This window comes from Antedon bifida, chromosome 5 (genome assembly GCF_963402885.1).
Source record: "Antedon bifida chromosome 5, ecAntBifi1.1, whole genome shotgun sequence".
Lineage (NCBI taxonomy): Eukaryota > Metazoa > Echinodermata > Crinoidea > Comatulida > Antedonidae > Antedon > Antedon bifida.
In genome coordinates this window covers 27,248,783-27,267,643 of record NC_136230.1, presented here as the reverse complement: position 1 = coordinate 27,267,643, position 18,861 = coordinate 27,248,783, and the positions used below count along the sequence as shown (strand labels likewise).

Sequence of the window (18,861 nt, the reverse complement as noted above, 5' to 3'; positions counted from 1 at the left end):
GTGGAACTGATCGTGTCGCAGCCACAGATGAACCTTTTGATCTCCGGGGTTCAGCATCCTGTTGTTAAATTTCCTTGATTTGATTTGACTATAAACTCTCAAACTAATTCATAAAAATTGCCAGTTAAAAATTGAAATTATTTCATTCATTCAGATCATGGAGGTTTTAAATGTTACTTATCTGCCATTTCTTGATTGTTTCTATGTATTCTTAAACAAATTATTGCAGCTTGGTTTATTATTTTTTTCTAAATTTCTAAATCTAGTAGATGTAGTGTATGTAAGCTTGTTTAAACCATTATACAGTAATCTAATTTAAATATTTATATTAATTATCTAAAACATTTTCACTTGTCGTCTGCTTGCCAGATTTATTGAGGGCGTTATCATTAATCAATGATAAAGATAGTCCTTTGATTTAATCGAATCCACCACATGATTTATGATGTACTGATGTGTGGTGTGATGTGCTGTGTGTGTGTCTGATGGCTGATGATGAGATGATTTCATAGTTTAATCATTATTAGGCATATCGTTGACAAGTACTATAAAGATGTTCATCGCAGTCGTCAGATTTTGAGGTATTTACAAAAATGAGAAGAACCTTACCTATGGCCTATGCACCTTTAGAATCTAGTAAGCCTAGGCTAGGCCTAGTTGTAGGACCTACGCCCAACAAGGCTAGGCTAGGCTAGGCCTCTCTCTGCCTGTAGTTCGCAGACAGAAGAAGTGTTACTGTAGGCCTAGCCTAGCTTACGCTAGGACAATAAAAACCACCCGCCGTGAACGTCCGGAGTGCGATCCGCAGCATCTAAACGCCCGGATAACAGTTAATAACTTTTTGTGTATATAGGCCCTATACATCAAAAAGATATTTTTAAGAATAGGTTGAAGATGTCTTCTTCATCCATCACCATCATACAACAATGTCAATGGTATTGCCCGGCAGAGTTTTATGAGTAAAAACTGATATCAAGTACATGTAATATTATTAACATGTTCTAGGCCTAGAGGGTAAATTTAACTTACTATATTTTTCTTTCCAGAATTTTGTATTCTAAACGTGAATCCTCAGTTTCTTCGCAAAAAATTGTTGATTATGTTTTAATGGCAGAATTGTATTAATTTGAGCAAACACTTTTTTAATAAAAAAAAATTAAATTTTTCAGTATATTGAAATGACCACGGACATGTAAAATGGGATCAACGGTACATAATGCCACAAAAGATATTGAATGTTACAAGACCACAGGAAATAACTTACCAAAACCAAAGATTTTTGTAAGTGTTTTATATAAACTTGGACGATTCATGTTGTAATGCACTTGTCAATTGTATGACCCACTATACGACCCTCGGGTGTGTCATACTTTATGATAAATACCATGACACACCCCTGTGTCAAAAAAGTGACTTACCTTTAGGTGACCATGACGCACTCATTCTGAGGAACAATGACACATTGTGACCAGGTTGTTTGTGATATGGTGGGTGATAAAGTAATATTATAATAATAATAATAATAATAATAATAATAATGCAGATTTCTAGAGTTCACTGCGCCACCAAAGGTGCTGAAGGCGTGACGTACATTGACACACCATTGTTCATTGATGTGACGTACCTGTCAATAATTATTTGTAATTGACGCATCAATGATGCACCTCTCCCAGGGGTTGTGTAGTGGGTCATACAATTGACGAAGTGCATAATGCTAGGAACAGCTTTGCTATTTAAATTTCTTAATCTTTATTTTGTTTAAGGTACATTTAGTTCTTTTTGGAAAGAACTGAGTGAAAATAAAGGTTATGACTTTTGTTCCAATCAAGGACTGTTTTTGGGGTTTTTTTTTTTTGTACAAATCTTTTTTTGTTTTATTTCTATGATGTAATTGTTTTTAACCTTGATTACCAAATAAAGAAATTCTAATCAGATTTGATTTCTCTTTATATAAATTAGTCCACTGTACTGTACAGATCTTTTTGCTGTTTTTAAGTTAAAGCCTTGTGTCTTTTGATTTTTGTGACATCCTTTGTCCATGCTAAAAGTACTGTAGGTAATCCTTTGATCTTCTTGTATTGTTTTTAGTTGACAATGATAACAATCCCTTTTTTTTTGGACATTTAATTTCATTCCAATTCATGGTTACTCAGTACCAGCTTTGATTTAACCTGTACTAGTGGGGAATTAATTGCAGTTAGAAATTGACGTTGAAACTTCCAGAAATGGCCCAATGTTGTACATTTATAAAAAAAAAGGTGAGAACTGGATTTGTAAGTGTTGCTGAAAACTGTAGAAAATAAATAGTGACCTTTTAAAAAAGGTAAAGGTATTATCTACGGACTCACGTCTGCCACGCCTACCCAGATCAGGACACCGGAATATGATCTTTTTTTTAATAGTGTATCAAGTTATTTAAAGATGTAATGTTCCTTGAAACACAAAAAATGAAGGTCAAAATATTCTAAATTTAAATTTGCCATATCAAAGTAATAATTAAATTTATTCATTTTAATGCAAAAATTCGAGCCAAAAACGTAATTAACAGGTAAATTAATTTGATTACATTTCGTCTGGAAAATCGTCACGAGCGAAAGTAAACATAGATTTCAAACCACAAGTATGCATTATGCATGATGCTAATTAGGATTGAGAAGGTGTTTTTACACAGATCGCGAGGAAGTTTTATGATTATGCATACAGAGTAGCTGTGCGTGCGTTGCATTATGAGATATGTCTTGATCGAAAACTGGAAGTCAAAGTTATTTTTTGAACAAAAAAACGTCTGTATTTCAGTTAAATGATTTTTTTTTCGACTAATTTTTGGTAAAAGTTAATAACTATGATACTTCAAAATGACCCACTTTTTTTCGAAATATTTTTAATTTTTTTTGGAATTAGTCAAAGGGACATCTTTAACAAGCACTATGTTAAAGAAGGACCAATGTACACTAATACTTATTACTAATACTTAAGCCATACTTATTAAATTTTTCTTTTATTTTACAGATGAAAGTAATCTTCCTTGTAGTTATATCATGTTATGCTATTACCTATGCAATATATAGTGCGTCAAACTCAACCAGTTCATACGTCCCTCCAGTTCAACAAGAACCTACTATTGCATTGAGTAACAACATTATTAGAAGTAACTTGAAACATATTTCACCATTACAACCTAGTAATGACAGCGCAATATTTAAACTTCCTTCAAAAAAATACAAACCAGAGATTGTTCAACATTACAAATCTATGGAGAGCAATGAGGTAAGTTTTGATTTATTTAGAAAAAATTTGGGACCGTTTGCTAAATTTGAGCCATAAATAAGGAAAATATGGACGTTTGAAATATTGAAGTTCATGACTTTTTGCGAAAAACGTGAAAATTCAGTGTTTTTCAGTAGTCCCTATCTCCGCTACCCGACAGTCCAACTAAAATTTGGAATGTTGCGTTTTAGCTTAGGGGCTCTTTGTGTACCAAATTTAGGCAAAATCCATGATGTGACGATGTCAAACTTGTTGGCGGTTTGATTTGAGAGAGAATGACCCTTTAGGGACAGTTTTCGGAGAATTGTTGACTGTATTATGTGTGTTTTTCTTTTCAGAAGCTTAAAAAGAAATGTTCAACTTGTGCTATTGTTTCATCCTCTGGTCAAATGTTGAACACAGGAGCTGGTGAAACGATCGACAATGCCTCCTGCGTTATTCGAATGAATCATTCTCCTGTCAAACAGTACCAGAAAGACGTTGGATCCAGGACGACAGTTCGTGTTGTATGTCACATGTCAACAACAAACGTGATGGCGAATATAGACATTTTAGAGGGAGTAGGAACTCCCGAGACGATTCTCTTATTTGGACTAAATGTTCAGAATCATAAGTGGGCTAAGCTAAAAGCTGAAATTCTTAAGGCACAGTTTCCAAATATTGATTTCTATAGTCTTGATAAAAATGGTGAACTCATGGCAGATGTAATATTTGAACTGGAAACTGGTAAAAATAGGTAAGTTGAAATTTTAACTTTAATATTTTTAATTTAAAGATGTATTGTCCCCCAAAAACACGAAAAATGAAGATTAATTTAATCAGACTTTAGAAGGTTATTTTGTAGTTTTAATAAAGGTAATCACTTCCGTAGAAAAAAAACCGAAAAAAAATAATGTTTTCACTTATAAAATAACATTATAAATGGTTAAATTCAACCAAAAATCAATTGGCTGGCAGCCAATTTAGCCATTATCTGCTTTAAACTATAGTTGGTTATCCGCACTTGGCGGATAACCCCTTGTTATTGTCACGATCTTTTTTTTTTCTTCTATGTTATTCTTCTTTCTTTCCCGGAATTTTGTTGGCAGCGTATCTCTAATTCTGGTCAACATAAGATTGTATAACTTTGTCATAAGAGTGACCTGTAGCTGTAGATGTGCAAGAAATTTCGTTGTTTGACGTTAGAGTCGCGCAGCGTAAGTTACGCGCGATTTTATGAATTTCAATGATTGATCATAGATTATAAACCAAAAGTAATTTTGTATTGACACTTTGTGAAAATTTAAGTCATATCAAGGGCAAACTTTCTATGGATTAAAAATGGCATGTTTCACAAAAAGTTACGTGCGCACGCGCATTTAAAATTTCAAAATGCGCAAAATTAATTTCTAATCAACTTTCTACGCTGATCATGACATTTTGAGCATGTAAAAAATTCCCATGCGCGCCCGCATTTTTACGTGCGTTGTGCGCACGTAACACTAAAAATATATTTTTTTGCGTGATTTATGTTTTTCCAGCCTTTTCTAGTAATTTTACCAACTTTCTAAACAATTTCGACTTAAAATCACGTCATACGAGCACGTCGAATTGGATAATTTGCGCGCGTTTTTGATGAAAAAGTTATCATAGATTCTAAACTACATGATGAACTTTTATTTTTTTTACATATTCTGGAAGTTAATGAGTTGTAGATATCGGATCATGAATCAATGGGTAACCGGACATTGTGACGTCATCGTATGGCCACTCGAATATAAAATATTGGATTTTTGTCTCTTTCGTCATAGCTCATCACATTTAATAGAGCGCATCTCCACTTATACGTATTCCATTTCCCCCCATTTTTTATATTGTCTAGGTCAATCAATTATCTTTAGCATGATTTATCATTTTTAAGATTTTTAAGACGTCATCATGGGCAAAAGCGTCAATAACTTTGGTCACTTATTTTCACCTATTCTGCACTGTATGTAGTACGTATACAGTATATAGTATATACTGTATTACTTAGACGTGACACAAAATAGAGAGCGCACTAACATTTTTTCAATGGCATAATAGTTTTTCTGTGCGCAATATTCTAACGTATGGCGTGGCGGATAACCCGAATTCGTCAAAGTGACGAGTTCAAATCTAGTTTTGTTTAGATCCAATTTTTGGTCAAAGTGGATAACTATTATGTGACATTAAAATGGCATACTGTATGCAACAAAAAAAAATATTTTTCAGGGGGACAATACATCTTTAATATTAGATCAATGAAATATTGTGTACAGATTAAACAGAAAAGAGTAAAAAAAATGATCAAACCAAGGCTCGAACCCACACTCTTCAGTATTATATGCAAGCACCTCACCATTAGACCACTTTTTAGTTTCGGTGTTTTTTTAATGTAATATGGATTCTTATGTTGTGTTATTGTACCTTAAATGTATTTTAAAATAATATTAATACAAATTTGTGGGGTTTTTCCCTTCAGAATGGAAAGCAACACTTGGTTATCTACGGGATGGTACACAATACTCACAGCTTTGGATATGTGTGAGAAAATTGATATCTATGGTTTTGTGTATGAAAATTATTGCAGGTACATGGTTACATATAAAACCTACAGAACTACTATATTTATATAAATTAATTATTAGCATGATAGTGCATATAAGATAAACAGATTAATATACTTACTGTATTATTGTATCTGTAGATGTAGTTGTGATATTATGACACAGTACCAAAAGACCACATAGTGTATATTAATTAGTGTATATTAATTACATTGGTCCGAATGATTCAAATTCATAAGATATGAAATTTACTGCAATGTGAAGGAAAATGTATAGAAATTACTTTAGAATTCTAGGTAAAATACTGTAGGTTAGTAGGCCTAGATACTGCAGTAAAAATACTTAAGGTACAGTGTAGGCCTATTCAATGAGTAGGGAATTACCTTAGGTAGCCCTACATAGGCCTATTAAATTACTGTAGATACAGTAGGCCTATAATTTAGATAGGCATTTATTGTAGGTACTGTAGGCCTATAATTCAGATAGCATTTATTGTAGGTACTGTAGGCCTATAATTCAGATAGGCATTTATTGTAGGTACAGTAGGCCTATAATTCAGATAGGCATTTATTGTAGGTACAGTAGGCCTATAATTCAGATATGCATTTATTGTAGGTACTGTAGGCCTATAATTCAGATAGCATTTATTGTAGGTACTGTAGGCCTATAATTCAGATAGGCATTTATTGTAGGTACTGTAGGCCTATAATTCAGATAGGCATTTATTGTAGGTACTGTAGGCCTATAATTCAGATAGGCATTTATTGTAAGTACAGTAGGCCTATAATTCAGATAGGCATTTATTGTAGGTACAGTAGGCCTATAATTCAGATAGGCATTTATTGTAGGTACAGTAGGCCTATAATTCAGATAGGCATTTATTGTAGGTAAGCCTACAGTAGGCCTATTGAATAAGATAGGAAAACTACACAGATATAGTAGGTCTATTTAATAAAATAGGAAAATTACAATAGGCCTATTGAATAAAATAGGGAACATACTGCAGATACAGTAGACATTGAATATTATTATAGGAAAATTACTGCACGGTACAGTATGCCCATTCAATATGATAGGGAAATTACTGTACAGTATATTGTATAATATAGGGAAAATACTACAATATTACAATAAAATATATCTACATTTAAATTGCTTTGTAGAGAACATCCACATGAGAATACCAAATACCACTATTCGCAAAGTTTTGATAGCCCAGGAGAATGCGACTACTATCATAGCCACGAAAATGCGACGTTGTTCGGCGGACATCGATTCCTCACGGAAAAGGCTGTGTTCAATCGATGGGCGTATTTATATAACATCACGTTCCATTACCCTTCGTGGAATATAAATAGAACGTCAGAGCCACCGGTCGTTAATACGCCATGGGTTAAAAGAGTCGAAAAGACCAGTTGGCCAGTTGAAATATTTCAGAAAATTGCCAAGTGGACATTTGGAACAATGTATTAACAAAGAAAAATAAAGGGTAGCAGTGCTTTAATTAAATTATAGTTTATCATTTATGTCAATTATTTTTATATTTATTGGTATTTCAAATAAAGATGTATTGTCCCCCAAAAACATGAAAAATGAAGATTAATGAACTTTGACTTTGACTTTGAATAGGTTATTTTGTAGTTTTAATAAAGTTAATCACTTCCGTAGAAAAAAAACCGAAAAAAAAAATGTTTTCACTTATAAAATAAAATAATAAATGGTTAAATTCAACCAAAATTTCTATGGTTGGCAGCCAATTTGACCATTTTCTGTTTAAATTACAGTTTTTACAGGTAAATAGATTTTGTTTAGATCCAATTTTTGGTTAAAGTGGATTATTACGTGACATTAAAATGGCATATTCAAAAAAAAAAAATATTACAAATTATTTTTTAGGGGGACAACACATCTTTAAAACAAAAAAAATATTGAATATATTTTCACAAATGAAGCAATGAATTCAAATTTCTGATTCATAATCTTGGTTGAGTATTTTTAGATATTATTACCCCTACATTTTATGAATTTGTATTTAAAATACTGTATTTTCCCATTTAAATTTATAGATTATATTTATTGACATTTTAGCCAATAGTTTGTATACGAAATATATTCACTATTTTTATATATTTAAACAAATATGAAAGCTCTTTGATAATCTTTTATTGTGCTTGAATGACAAACTTCCTATGTGTGGTAAAATTTTATCTGGGTATTGATTTAATTTTTGTTTAAATTATGGCTGCAAAAACAGTGTTTACACAGTAAATTAAGTGTATGAGTAAAAACGTTTGTAGAATAGAACAAACTTGGAAATCCAATGGTGATTTTATCACCTTTGACCTCAAACTTTATGTGACAAAAAATGTGATGTGCCCATATACGGACATGATGATGTCGTACCACTACCATATTTTGGTATATCACTACCATATCTGAGCACATCACACTAGTTTTAAAGTGTAGACAGAGCTTAAGATTGTGAATTATAATATTTGTGTTTATGGCTGAAGGTAAATGAGTGCTAAGGATATTTCAGGAAATGAATAAGATTTCTTTTTAATAATAATAGTTCTTGCCAACAGACTTTGAATTGGCCAGTTTCCAGTCCATTCTCGATACTGCATTTATGCTGTTTTTATATCCTGATGTTAAAGCCAATGGTACTATGTTGGGACACTGTAAATTTACTGTACCTATACATTACAGTAGAGGTAGGAGTGCGTGTGTGTTGAGGGTGGGTGGGGTGCGGGGATGGTTGGAAGGGTGGTATAGTGGTGGTGTCTAGGGTCTACTGAAGTATTTATAACTTGTCTCAACAAATCTGGAAAATCTATTGCTCCCTAGTGACACTGTAACTAAAAATTTAAAAATGTTGATCCCTTTAAAAACATACAGGCGAATTGATTGAATTTTAAATATAGGTGCTTTACTAAACTTCAATTTTTAACTTGTTATAGTTAAGACTAAGAGGTTATATTGTTATATTGGTTTGTACTATTATTTTTCAAGGGAACATCATTGATATCAAATTCTTCCAAACATTCTTCGGTTAATGAAGATATTTATATATTGATTATTCAATATATGATATCTGAAACCAATGTACTCTCACAATTATATTTGTTTTGTTGAGGCTGTTAATTAAAAAGTGTGATGTGTTAGTTTTTATTAATATTTCAGTTTTAATATGCTATATATTTTATACTACTGTATCTATACAAACTTTAAATAGGGTAAAATGTCACCATGCTATATATTTTTAAATAATATTTAAACTTTATTTTGTGAACATTTTATATAGGTTTATTTTTTATGTCTCTTTAATTTTAAAGTATTTATTTTAGCTTGCAAGGTATTCGTTGTATTTAAACAGTGCTTTAATTTCATCATAAAATTGAGTCATGTTTTTGTACATCCTGGTTTGCTTCTGTTGCTGAACTTGTTTTTTTTATTGTTAACCAATGAACGTGTAAATCACAAGTTATCTGCATGTGGTTGAGGAATGATCAGTCTTCCGTCTAAAGATTTAAAAAAAAAGCTAATCTCCGGCTAATGTTCTCAAAAATTTGTATTGAAAATATAACAACAACATTGACAATGAAGAGATTTTTGTATAATTGATTATGATGCCATAAAGTTAATATTTTTTATCAATTTTCTCTATCTGTCTCGTAAATGTTTCACTCTGAACTCTACACTAGAACTATTTTTTTTTAATGTCAATTCCAATGTGCCTACTTGTACAATTACAGTGGCAAGTTATTCTAATGAATCAAAACCTCAATGACCCCAATCTGACCTTAACATACTCTACCAGTCCCAGTATTCTCATAAGTAGTGGTCAGATGACAGACAGAGAGCCACAAGTTTAATTCTCAGCTGGGGTGCGGCGTCCTCTCTAAATATTATCTCTTCTTTATTTATGCTGTAGACATTTAATAGTAAATTTAGAATTTAAATTTGACATAGTAGTACAGTAAATGTTTATATTATTTATGTTTTTATAAAGGCCATACTTACTGGTATTCTTTAGAATAAAACAATGCTACTAAATACTTGTCATCATGTGTATTTTATTCAATTCTAACAATCTTTGCTTAATTATTGTTTAACGTAATAACACAATAAAATAATAACACAATTAAAATAAGAAACCTTATTTGTAAAAAATGTGGTACTGTACTGTAGCTTGTAAGTACCAATAGTATTATTGTAGCAGCACCATGAACATAAAATCTGAATACTTCATTAAAAATTTAAGCTGAACAAAAAAAAAGGATAAATTTTCTACAAAAATGTATATTATAATCTAGTACTGTTTTAAGTATCAAAATTATCAATGTACCAGCACCGTGAATATTGAAAAACAATTTTACCATGGAGTAATATACTCCATGATTTGCCTTAATTATCAGTTGAACATCAAAATTGTATTTTGGCATGGTCTCGGAAGGTATCACAACGCTGGTTTTATATATTTGTTATCGCATACTGTAACACAAAAAAGTAGTAATGATAATAATATCCTGGATTTATAAAGCACCTAATGTTGTGAAACCTCTAAGAGCTGTACATATTATTACCTGGTCATTTTTGGATCAAACACGTATGGAAATATACTCCCATAATGCAGCTAGTAATCGGTGCAAAGTTGTGTCTTGACCTATATCAGGTACCTATTTGTACACCTGGGTGGAGAGAGGCAAACTTATGTAAAGTGTCTTGCCTAAGGATACAAGCAATGGGATGAGCGTTGGATTCGAACCCACGATCAGTAAGTAGTAAGTAAAATGTCTTTGGAGAAATAATTTTTTTAAAGCTTTGATTCTAACTAGATTTGGTTTAACAGCAATGTCTACATATCAATGTACATATTTGTATCTAATTCTATTGTTGAGTTTACTGATATTATTTTATTGTCCATAGTTTCATAGAGTTTTGTATAGTAATCATTTTTGTATGACTACAATAATTAGTACCCTTGCTGTGACCCTACCGTAACTCAATGAAAACCTTCACATTGACAAATACGAAAGGAAATTAACAAGGAAACATATTAGAAGGGACTAATGATACAGTACAATACGTATTGAGTATTGCTGAATCAAATGGACCAGAATTAGTACTGTATCTATGTATATCTACTCCATTATGTATATCTATTTCATTATGTATATCTACTCCATTATTAATATCTACTCCATTATTTATATCTACTCCATTATGTATATCTACTCCATACTTTATATCTATTTCATTATGTTTATCTACTCCATTATTAATATCTACTCCATTATTTATATCTACTCCATTATGTATATCTACTCCATTATTTATATCTATTTCATTATGTATATTTACTCCATTTTTTATGTATACTCATATTGTGGCCGTACAAAAGTAACTATACAATGACTGTGACCTTGGTATGAACCTAAACCTTCAAGAATTAACATTTATACATTTTTTCCATATATATACAAATATATAATGGGAAATTGCATATTTGTTATTAATAACTACTATTTTAAAAAATGTACACACAGATAACAACATTTTTCTATTGCGTCATTAATCAAAATTTGAAATAATTTCATTTAAAAAAAAACATTTACGCATTTGCAAAATAAACTTACTAATATTGCATCATTAATCAAAATTCGAAATAATTTCATTCTTGCATTTTAATTCAAATAAAATGCTGTAATTTATTCTCCTTTTTTCAAGTAAATTCTATAGTACTGAAGCAGAAATAAAATATTATATACAGGATAATATGAATGAGACAAACAGAAGCTGCGAAAGAATTTATTCACTTAATATCCACACTGTCGCCAACTTTGAGAACTTCTGGTTCCCCTGGGCGTGACTTCTTTCTTTTCTTCTTCTAAAAACCAAAAACACAATTCATATGATTAAAATACATAATAACTTAGAATATTAAATTTTAATAGTGGGACAAACTTTATTAATACAGTAAACACCCATTTAAGCTGATACATTCAGGACCTTACATACAGGGTTGGCTGTAGTGTTCAAAACATGTATTGCTCCTTGTTTGTTTTACAGGACAGTGACAAATGAGGCGTTCAATTTCAATTATGCTTCATATTTGAATGCTTTCATTTAATTTAATTTATTATTATCGACCAATACACAGATACAGAACAGAAACAGAGCACAATGGTCAGGGGAAACTAAGCAAAACAATTAATATAACTCAGTTGCCCCTTTGTTGTTAATGAAGGTCATAGCAGACAAGTTGACATTAAGTTTAGAAACTCCAGGGTTCTCTCCATTATTAATTGGAGAGTCCCAGGGTTCCAGCTAAATTATTGGAAAACTTTATGATTACCACAGATTTTTTCTTGGATAGCATCTGTTTATAAACTCGTACAGCCTCTAATCGTTCTTCTAAGTTCACAAACTGGTCGTCTAGTGTCTGTAAGCTGGGCAATTGACTTATCACGTACTGTCTGGAATAAAAAGCATTGTAGGCTTATATTTAGTCTCTGTTCTAGACCGAAATTACTACAAAGATAAGTATTTTGGCACATATGGCGTTTCATACATATAATACATGAGCTTGTATTTTCAGACAAAAATCAAAATGCCAACATAACCATAAAAAAAGACAATACATACAGACTTGGGGCAAGGCTATCTTATATTGTACACTTTCAAAAGGAGAAGAAATAGTCTGCTTTATTTTGGTAGACAGATGACATATAGTATGACCTTTTCCTTTTCATACATAACATAGAGAAGGTAGATAACAGAACAATGTGAAGTTCATTGTTAAATATCTTTCCTTCAAATGGTACAGTATTTAACTTTTGTTCAATTTTTTTTTTATCAAAGAAAAAAATCAAAAGTTGATGAATTATTCAATTTATTTAAATTAATTAGGTTTATGTATATTAGACTATTATGCACTTGTATTACCCACTTTATGATCCTCCAGGAGATGTGCATCATGGATGCGTCATTTACAAATAATTATTGACGAGTCAAAATACCTAAATGGTCACATCAATACAATGAACAATGGTGTGTCAATGTCCGTCACTTTACCATCGACAATGCATCAAAACGGGTGCGTCTTAGTCACCTAAAGATAAGTCATCTTTTGACGCAGGGGTGCGTCATGGTATTTATAAGGTATGTCGACTTTGGACAAATGACACACCTCTCCCGTATGGTGGATTATACAATTGACAAGTCCGGTACGTATCTTTATACAAACCTGTAATCCTGGAACTGTTGATAGGTTCCACCATTAAAATAACTCGGCGCTGCTGGGTTATTCATCAAACTAAGGTATTCTAATTTCGGAAATCGCATCTGAAGTTTATCGACAATTACGCTTAAGTTTGAAATTTTGTTACGATTTAACCAGAGTGTGGTGATATTTGGTAGATCGGGAAACGCCACATGCGATGATATCTCATTGTTGTCCAAGATCAATGTATGTAAGTTTTTAAATTCTTCCAACGAACGTAAATCTCTGTTTTTATATTGATAAAGAAAACAACTGTAGCTATTTTAATAGCTACAGTTAATTTTAAAATTGTCACTTTGGAATGTTGAAAAGGTAAGGCTTTGTTTGTTTGATTGTTTATTCCACAAATAATACATCTAAATCTTTAAATATTTATATGAATGGTGGTAACAATAAGCCTAGAAATAGTTTAATGTTAATGTTGCTAAAGGCACCATTAACAAAATAGAAAATAAGATTACTGTACAATAATTAAATAAATAAATACAGTAGATAAATAAGATTTGTGATGATCTAGATCTAGAATTTGTTTAAGTTTTCATCCAGATCTGTACAATTGATTTCAATTTTTGTACAATTGATGACGGCTGTAAATTTGTAAAAAAAAGTTTATCTGGACCCAACTGGAAGCAACCACATTGGGTCTGATGACTTGACAAAAATTGCAAGACCAAACAATACCTCCATATGACGTCCAATTGAAGCTCCCTAATTTTAGTTGAGGCCTACTACTATACATAAAAAGTGTAGGTGGCAATAGCAATAGGTTAGTACATTAATATAGATGGAGACAGACAACAATAATATTTATATTTTGTTTTTCATGTGTGAATGGAGAGACTTTTTAAGTTTCTTCCAAGAAAGGATTGTTAAATACAACTGCAATAACTTATTTACATAAATAACATACATAGGTACTGTTACTTAATTATTTGATTTTAAATAATCTACAGTAATTATTCCTAGGCCTATGACCTCGATTGACCTGATATTTTGAAGTAAAAAATGTGATTGTCAACGGGGAGAGCAACAAAGGATACGAGAATTTATTGTGGCTTAGATCCAACTGAAGTATTCCGATAGCCTGTTTCTTCTTTTGTAAATTTGCGGGTATTTCCGAGATACCTTGGTAAGCAAGACTTAGCCTACCTTGTTCGTCCACCATGATCTGTGTTTCTTATTTTATTAGAAGGAAATAATTAAGCCACTTCGCGAGCTATTCGAATATCCTGCAGCACATATCTAGGGGAAACCCCCAATAAGTGTTTTTGTCACGTGCAGGACACACAGAGCCTGCAGGCACGCAGCACGTGACATCGCGTATCGCTAGTTAATTTCATTCTGACATTTGATTGGTCAAAACTTGCACAGCGATTTATGATGACAACCAGCATTTTAAATTATTGTTAAAGATGACCATATTTTATATATAGATAATACTGTAATAATTCCACAAAATTACACTGGCAAAAAGTCCTTCACCAAATATGGTGACAATTTTATTCTTAGTTTTTTCTTACAATACACAGCAAAATAAAAGAACATAATAAATATTCCATTTAAGTATGTACTGTATATTTTTGTATTACAAAGTTGAAGAATAGTACATTTATGTAAAGAAATTCTGTAACTTTTTTTATGTGCTACAAAATGTACATTCACTGTACTTTGTTTTTGGCGAGGTCGTGATAACGGTAAGTAGAAAACTGCGTATTTTACCCTGAGCGGATTGTCCGAATTGTATGCAAATGGTCATGAGGAATAACAGATTCTATATTTTTATTACCATTACAGCTTGTCTGTATAAATTTATAATAAATATAAAAGTTAGTGATTTAACTTTTATGCCCATGAAACCAACTTAGCCAGGGTAAATAACTAAGACCTTGTTAATAGGTTTAGACTGATTACACACACTGTATTTGAATGACTATCTTTGTAGATACCAGCTTAAAATCATACTTTTAGAAAAGTCTTCACTTTGATATGTACATAGATCACGCCATTATTGATTGTTGTAATATACTACTACTGCATTTTACAATTCCAATCCCCAACCATTAAAACAAAATTAAATAGTCAAGTTAATGGCATTTACAAATGCGTTGTTATATTGGACACTCGTACACGTGCACAGCTTTGTCGTCCGACACAGACACGATCTTTGATCCATTTCCGTTATACTTGGCTTGCCAAACCTGAAACGAAAATCGAACCAAACCATTTTCTATATTTGTAAACTTTATTTGTATTGTTTTGACAAGATTGTTCAAGAGAACAGTTTTCGGATAATTTAACAATTATTCACATTTTTTTTTTTTTCACTTCATTACCTACCTGATCATAATGATCTTGGAATGTTGCTACACATTGTTTTGAGGTGGTATCCCATACTTTAACGGTCTTATCTGAAGAGCTGAAGTGTACAAAACAAAAATACATACAGTATTTAGATATTTTGAACAAAATATTCAAAACTATATTGTGTACTACTATAACTATCATACAAGTAATTAAGTAAGTACAAGCTTTTTCTACACTATCAAATCTTATGTGACAAAAAAGTATGGTGTGTCCAAATATGGTAGTGATATGCCCAAATATGGTAGTGATATAACATCATGTCACATAAAGTTTGATACAGTAGTGTAGACAGAGCTTAATATAGGCCTAGTTGATATTTTGTCAAATAATAAAATGTAGAACTGTTTACATCATATTTTTATTTGCTAAACATCTGTTCACATGGTCAAATGCTAGTAGTTTTTGTACCTACCTAGATACAAGATGTGTGTTGTCAGGACAAAAATTAACACTTAGAACCCAGGAGCCATGGCCAGACAGAGAACTTGTGAGGTTGGCATGTTCACTGTAAAACAATTAGTAACTTAGTACAGAATACTGTAGTTTTGTTTAATATACTGTACTTAAATAATGTGTCTTTAAAATAAAATTTAACGACAAAAAAGATCAATGTTTCGGAACCATCGTGGAACCATTATCAAGAACAAATAAGTAAAATTAACAAAGTACAAAGCACCAAAGGGTGACAGGAAATACAGTACTATAAACAATAACCAAGACTGAAAAGCCTAAAAAGATAAGCTCCTCCTCTTGTTAATTGTTAAATTAATTGTTACTCATTTATTCTTGAGAATGGTTCCATGATGGTTCCGAAACGTCAATCTTTTTTGTCATTAAATTTTATTTTAAAGCTATATAGTAAACATCTCTTAATTCGTAATTTAAATAATATGGTTCTTTTTTAATGAGAGAAAGTTTACAAATTGTATCAGTACAATGATAGTTCAGTAAATAATTTGAATACACAACATACACATCATATATTTTTATTTGTCCATCGTCCGATGCAGTTGCTAAAAGTTGAGAGTCTGGTGAAAAACAAAGAGACCTGATTGGCATCGCATGAGCTGAAATGAAAAATTAAATTACATTTAATATTACAGCTGTATGAAATAAATTAATAAATTGTATTAGAAATAAGAAATTTGTGAAATAGATTTTCCATTCAAAAAATAAATTTTGTGGGCACATTAACTTACCTTCAATTGTGTGCAAGAGTTTCCCTGTTTGAATATCAAACACATTTATAATTCCATCAATTGCTCCACTCGCTAAATATTTCCCATCTGGACTCTAAAAAAAAAATAATAAGCACCTCCAATTATAGACCACTTTTGGGACCACTTCTTTTATTTCTTTTGGTGTAATACTTACATAGGCAACACTCAGTGTAAACTTTCCTCTCGTATCTAATGGAGGTTCTTTTTTACCAGTTTCAACATTAAATAAATTAATTTTTCCAGTATGACTTCCCGTTGCTAGGTAACGGCCATCAGGTGAAAACGATAATGTCCATGCATCCACTATAAAAAAAATACAAAATATGGATTTATTTTAATCATCAAATAAATGCTAAATTATAAAAATTAGTTGAATAAAAAATTGACTTGAAAACAAAGGTGGAATTTATTATCTGACCTGGTCCAGCTTCTATTGACCTCATTTGTTTACCAACTTCTAAATCCCAAAGTCGAATATGACTATCAAGCGAGCTGGATGCTGCAACTGAAAATACTTGGTAAGGAAATATACATCCCATTCCCAACGTGCATTCTCAATGTGCATGAAAAGGGGAATTCCTAAAGTATATTTCTAAAGTGCATTCCAAAATATATTTCTAAAGTGCATTCCCAACATGCATGAAAAAGGGCATTCCCAAAGTATATTCCTAAAGCGCATTCCAAAGTATATTTCTAAAGTGCATTCCCAACATGCATTCCCAATGTGCATGAAAAGGGGAATTCCCAAAGTATATTCCTAAAGCGCATTCCAAAGTGTATTTCTAAAGTGCATTCGATCCCAACATGCATTCCCAATGTACCTAAAAAGGGGAATTCCCAAAGTATATTCCTAAAGTGCATTTCCAAAGTATATTTCTAAAGTGCATTCCCAACATGCATTCCCAATGTGCCTAAAATGGGGAATTCCCAAAGTATATTCCTAAAGTGCATTTACAAAGTATATTTTTAAAGTGCATTCCCAAAATGCATTCCTAATGTGCATTCTAACAATATAATAAGTGTTTAGTCTTTTTTATAGAAAGTATTATTTATCTTCCAGCATATCTCCTGAAAACCAGTTATAATAGAATTTAAAAAATCCTCCATTTGCCTCTCAAGACCCTACTCATCGAGAATGGGAAGATTTTCATGGAAGGATACTATTTCCACTTGGATTGATGTCTACAGATACAACTCCGAGCTGATGACCTTCTAACGTCCATTTCAACTTTAATTCATCATTTTCCCTGAAACGAAATTGATAAAACGATGTATTATTTAAAAAAAATATTTATTCTAATATTTTATAAATATTTTTTGACATAAAACTTTCTATTAAAAACAATTATACTTACCAAGTCCAGCACTTCACCAAATCATCCACAGAACCGGTCACTATGTTTTCTACATTGTCTTTTTCGCTGCGCATCCATGCAACACTCCAGATACTGTCATCATGGGCCTGCTCACACTTGAATAAAACACTGTACTGTAAGAAAATACAACAACATTGAAATATAAATATTGTTATTCAGTAGTGGCCTATTAATAACCCCCAAAACCCGAGATGAGAGGATCCGTAGGAGTAATAAAAATATACTGCAAACGCAAATGTGCACCACCACAAAAATATGAACTTGAAGAAAAAGATTTACTACAGTAACAGTATAATAGTAAACTATTATATACTGTAGGCATATAGTATTTACTGTTGTGAATGAAACACCAAACAAATATCCACACACACACACTAAAACAAACAAAAAACACATGTCATTTATTTTTAATGCAAGAAAAGCACGTCCACACAGGAGCAGAGAATCATCAATTTTGTGCATAGTTCAAGTTAATATTTTGAAGTTTTATACGTACCATTTCAAAGCAATACACTATAAATGTGTATGAGAAACTTTTACATCATTCGGAGATCAACTTCAATTCCCAGGCTAGGCAACGGTTCTGCTTCTATTCGCCGCTAGGAAAAAAGGTCCTTTGTTTTGGCGTTGTTGCTGCTCAACGTGACGACAACTCGAGCGTTGGGCTCAACGTGTCCCTCACTTGTTAACCTCACTATTCGTTGACCCGTTTATAGTACACAAGAATATTATATTTAGCAACATATAAAAATCATACATTTTCCAATCTAATGATACAAATA

The 18,861-nt window shown here is 31.8% G+C and overlaps 3 protein-coding genes across 4 annotated transcripts; 1 reads left to right on the top strand and 2 right to left on the bottom strand.

The window, feature by feature from the left end:
- The first annotated feature begins 450 nt into the window (after positions 1–450).
- Positions 451–8,558, top strand: LOC144842787 (alpha-N-acetyl-neuraminyl-2,3-beta-galactosyl-1,3-N-acetyl-galactosaminide alpha-2,6-sialyltransferase-like). Of its 2 annotated transcripts, none has more exons than XM_078699324.1 (6): positions 451–581; positions 1,170–1,281; positions 3,010–3,267; positions 3,606–4,003; positions 5,750–5,857; positions 6,998–8,558. In XM_078699324.1, exons 2-6 carry the CDS (start codon positions 1,198–1,200, stop codon positions 7,305–7,307), a joined length of 1,158 nt encoding a protein of 385 aa, XP_078555450.1. In that variant the 5' UTR covers positions 451–581; positions 1,170–1,197; the 3' UTR covers positions 7,308–8,558. The 2 variants fall into 2 exon arrangements, with proteins under 2 accessions (XP_078555450.1, XP_078555451.1); XM_078699325.1 differs by lacking the exon at positions 451–581 and adding an exon at positions 2,089–2,258 and having other exon boundaries at positions 1,197–1,281.
- A 1,353-nt stretch (positions 8,559–9,911) lies between these two features.
- Positions 9,912–14,414, bottom strand: LOC144841942 (leucine-rich melanocyte differentiation-associated protein-like). The gene is made up of 4 exons (XM_078698245.1): positions 14,160–14,414; positions 13,084–13,344; positions 12,193–12,313; positions 9,912–11,724 (listed from the first exon to the last, which is right to left on the bottom strand). The coding sequence occupies exons 1-4, from the start codon at positions 14,282–14,284 to the stop codon at positions 11,650–11,652; spliced, it is 582 nt and encodes a 193-aa protein (XP_078554371.1). The 5' UTR covers positions 14,285–14,414; the 3' UTR covers positions 9,912–11,649.
- A 173-nt stretch (positions 14,415–14,587) lies between these two features.
- LOC144842795 (uncharacterized) lies at positions 14,588–18,843 on the bottom strand. The gene is made up of 10 exons (XM_078699336.1): positions 18,576–18,843; positions 18,059–18,192; positions 17,865–17,950; positions 17,122–17,208; positions 16,858–17,006; positions 16,683–16,776; positions 16,457–16,550; positions 15,896–15,988; positions 15,457–15,535; positions 14,588–15,317 (listed from the first exon to the last, which is right to left on the bottom strand). The coding sequence occupies exons 1-10, from the start codon at positions 18,576–18,578 to the stop codon at positions 15,228–15,230; spliced, it is 909 nt and encodes a 302-aa protein (XP_078555462.1). The 5' UTR covers positions 18,579–18,843; the 3' UTR covers positions 14,588–15,227.
- Positions 18,844–18,861: the final 18 nt, after the last annotated feature.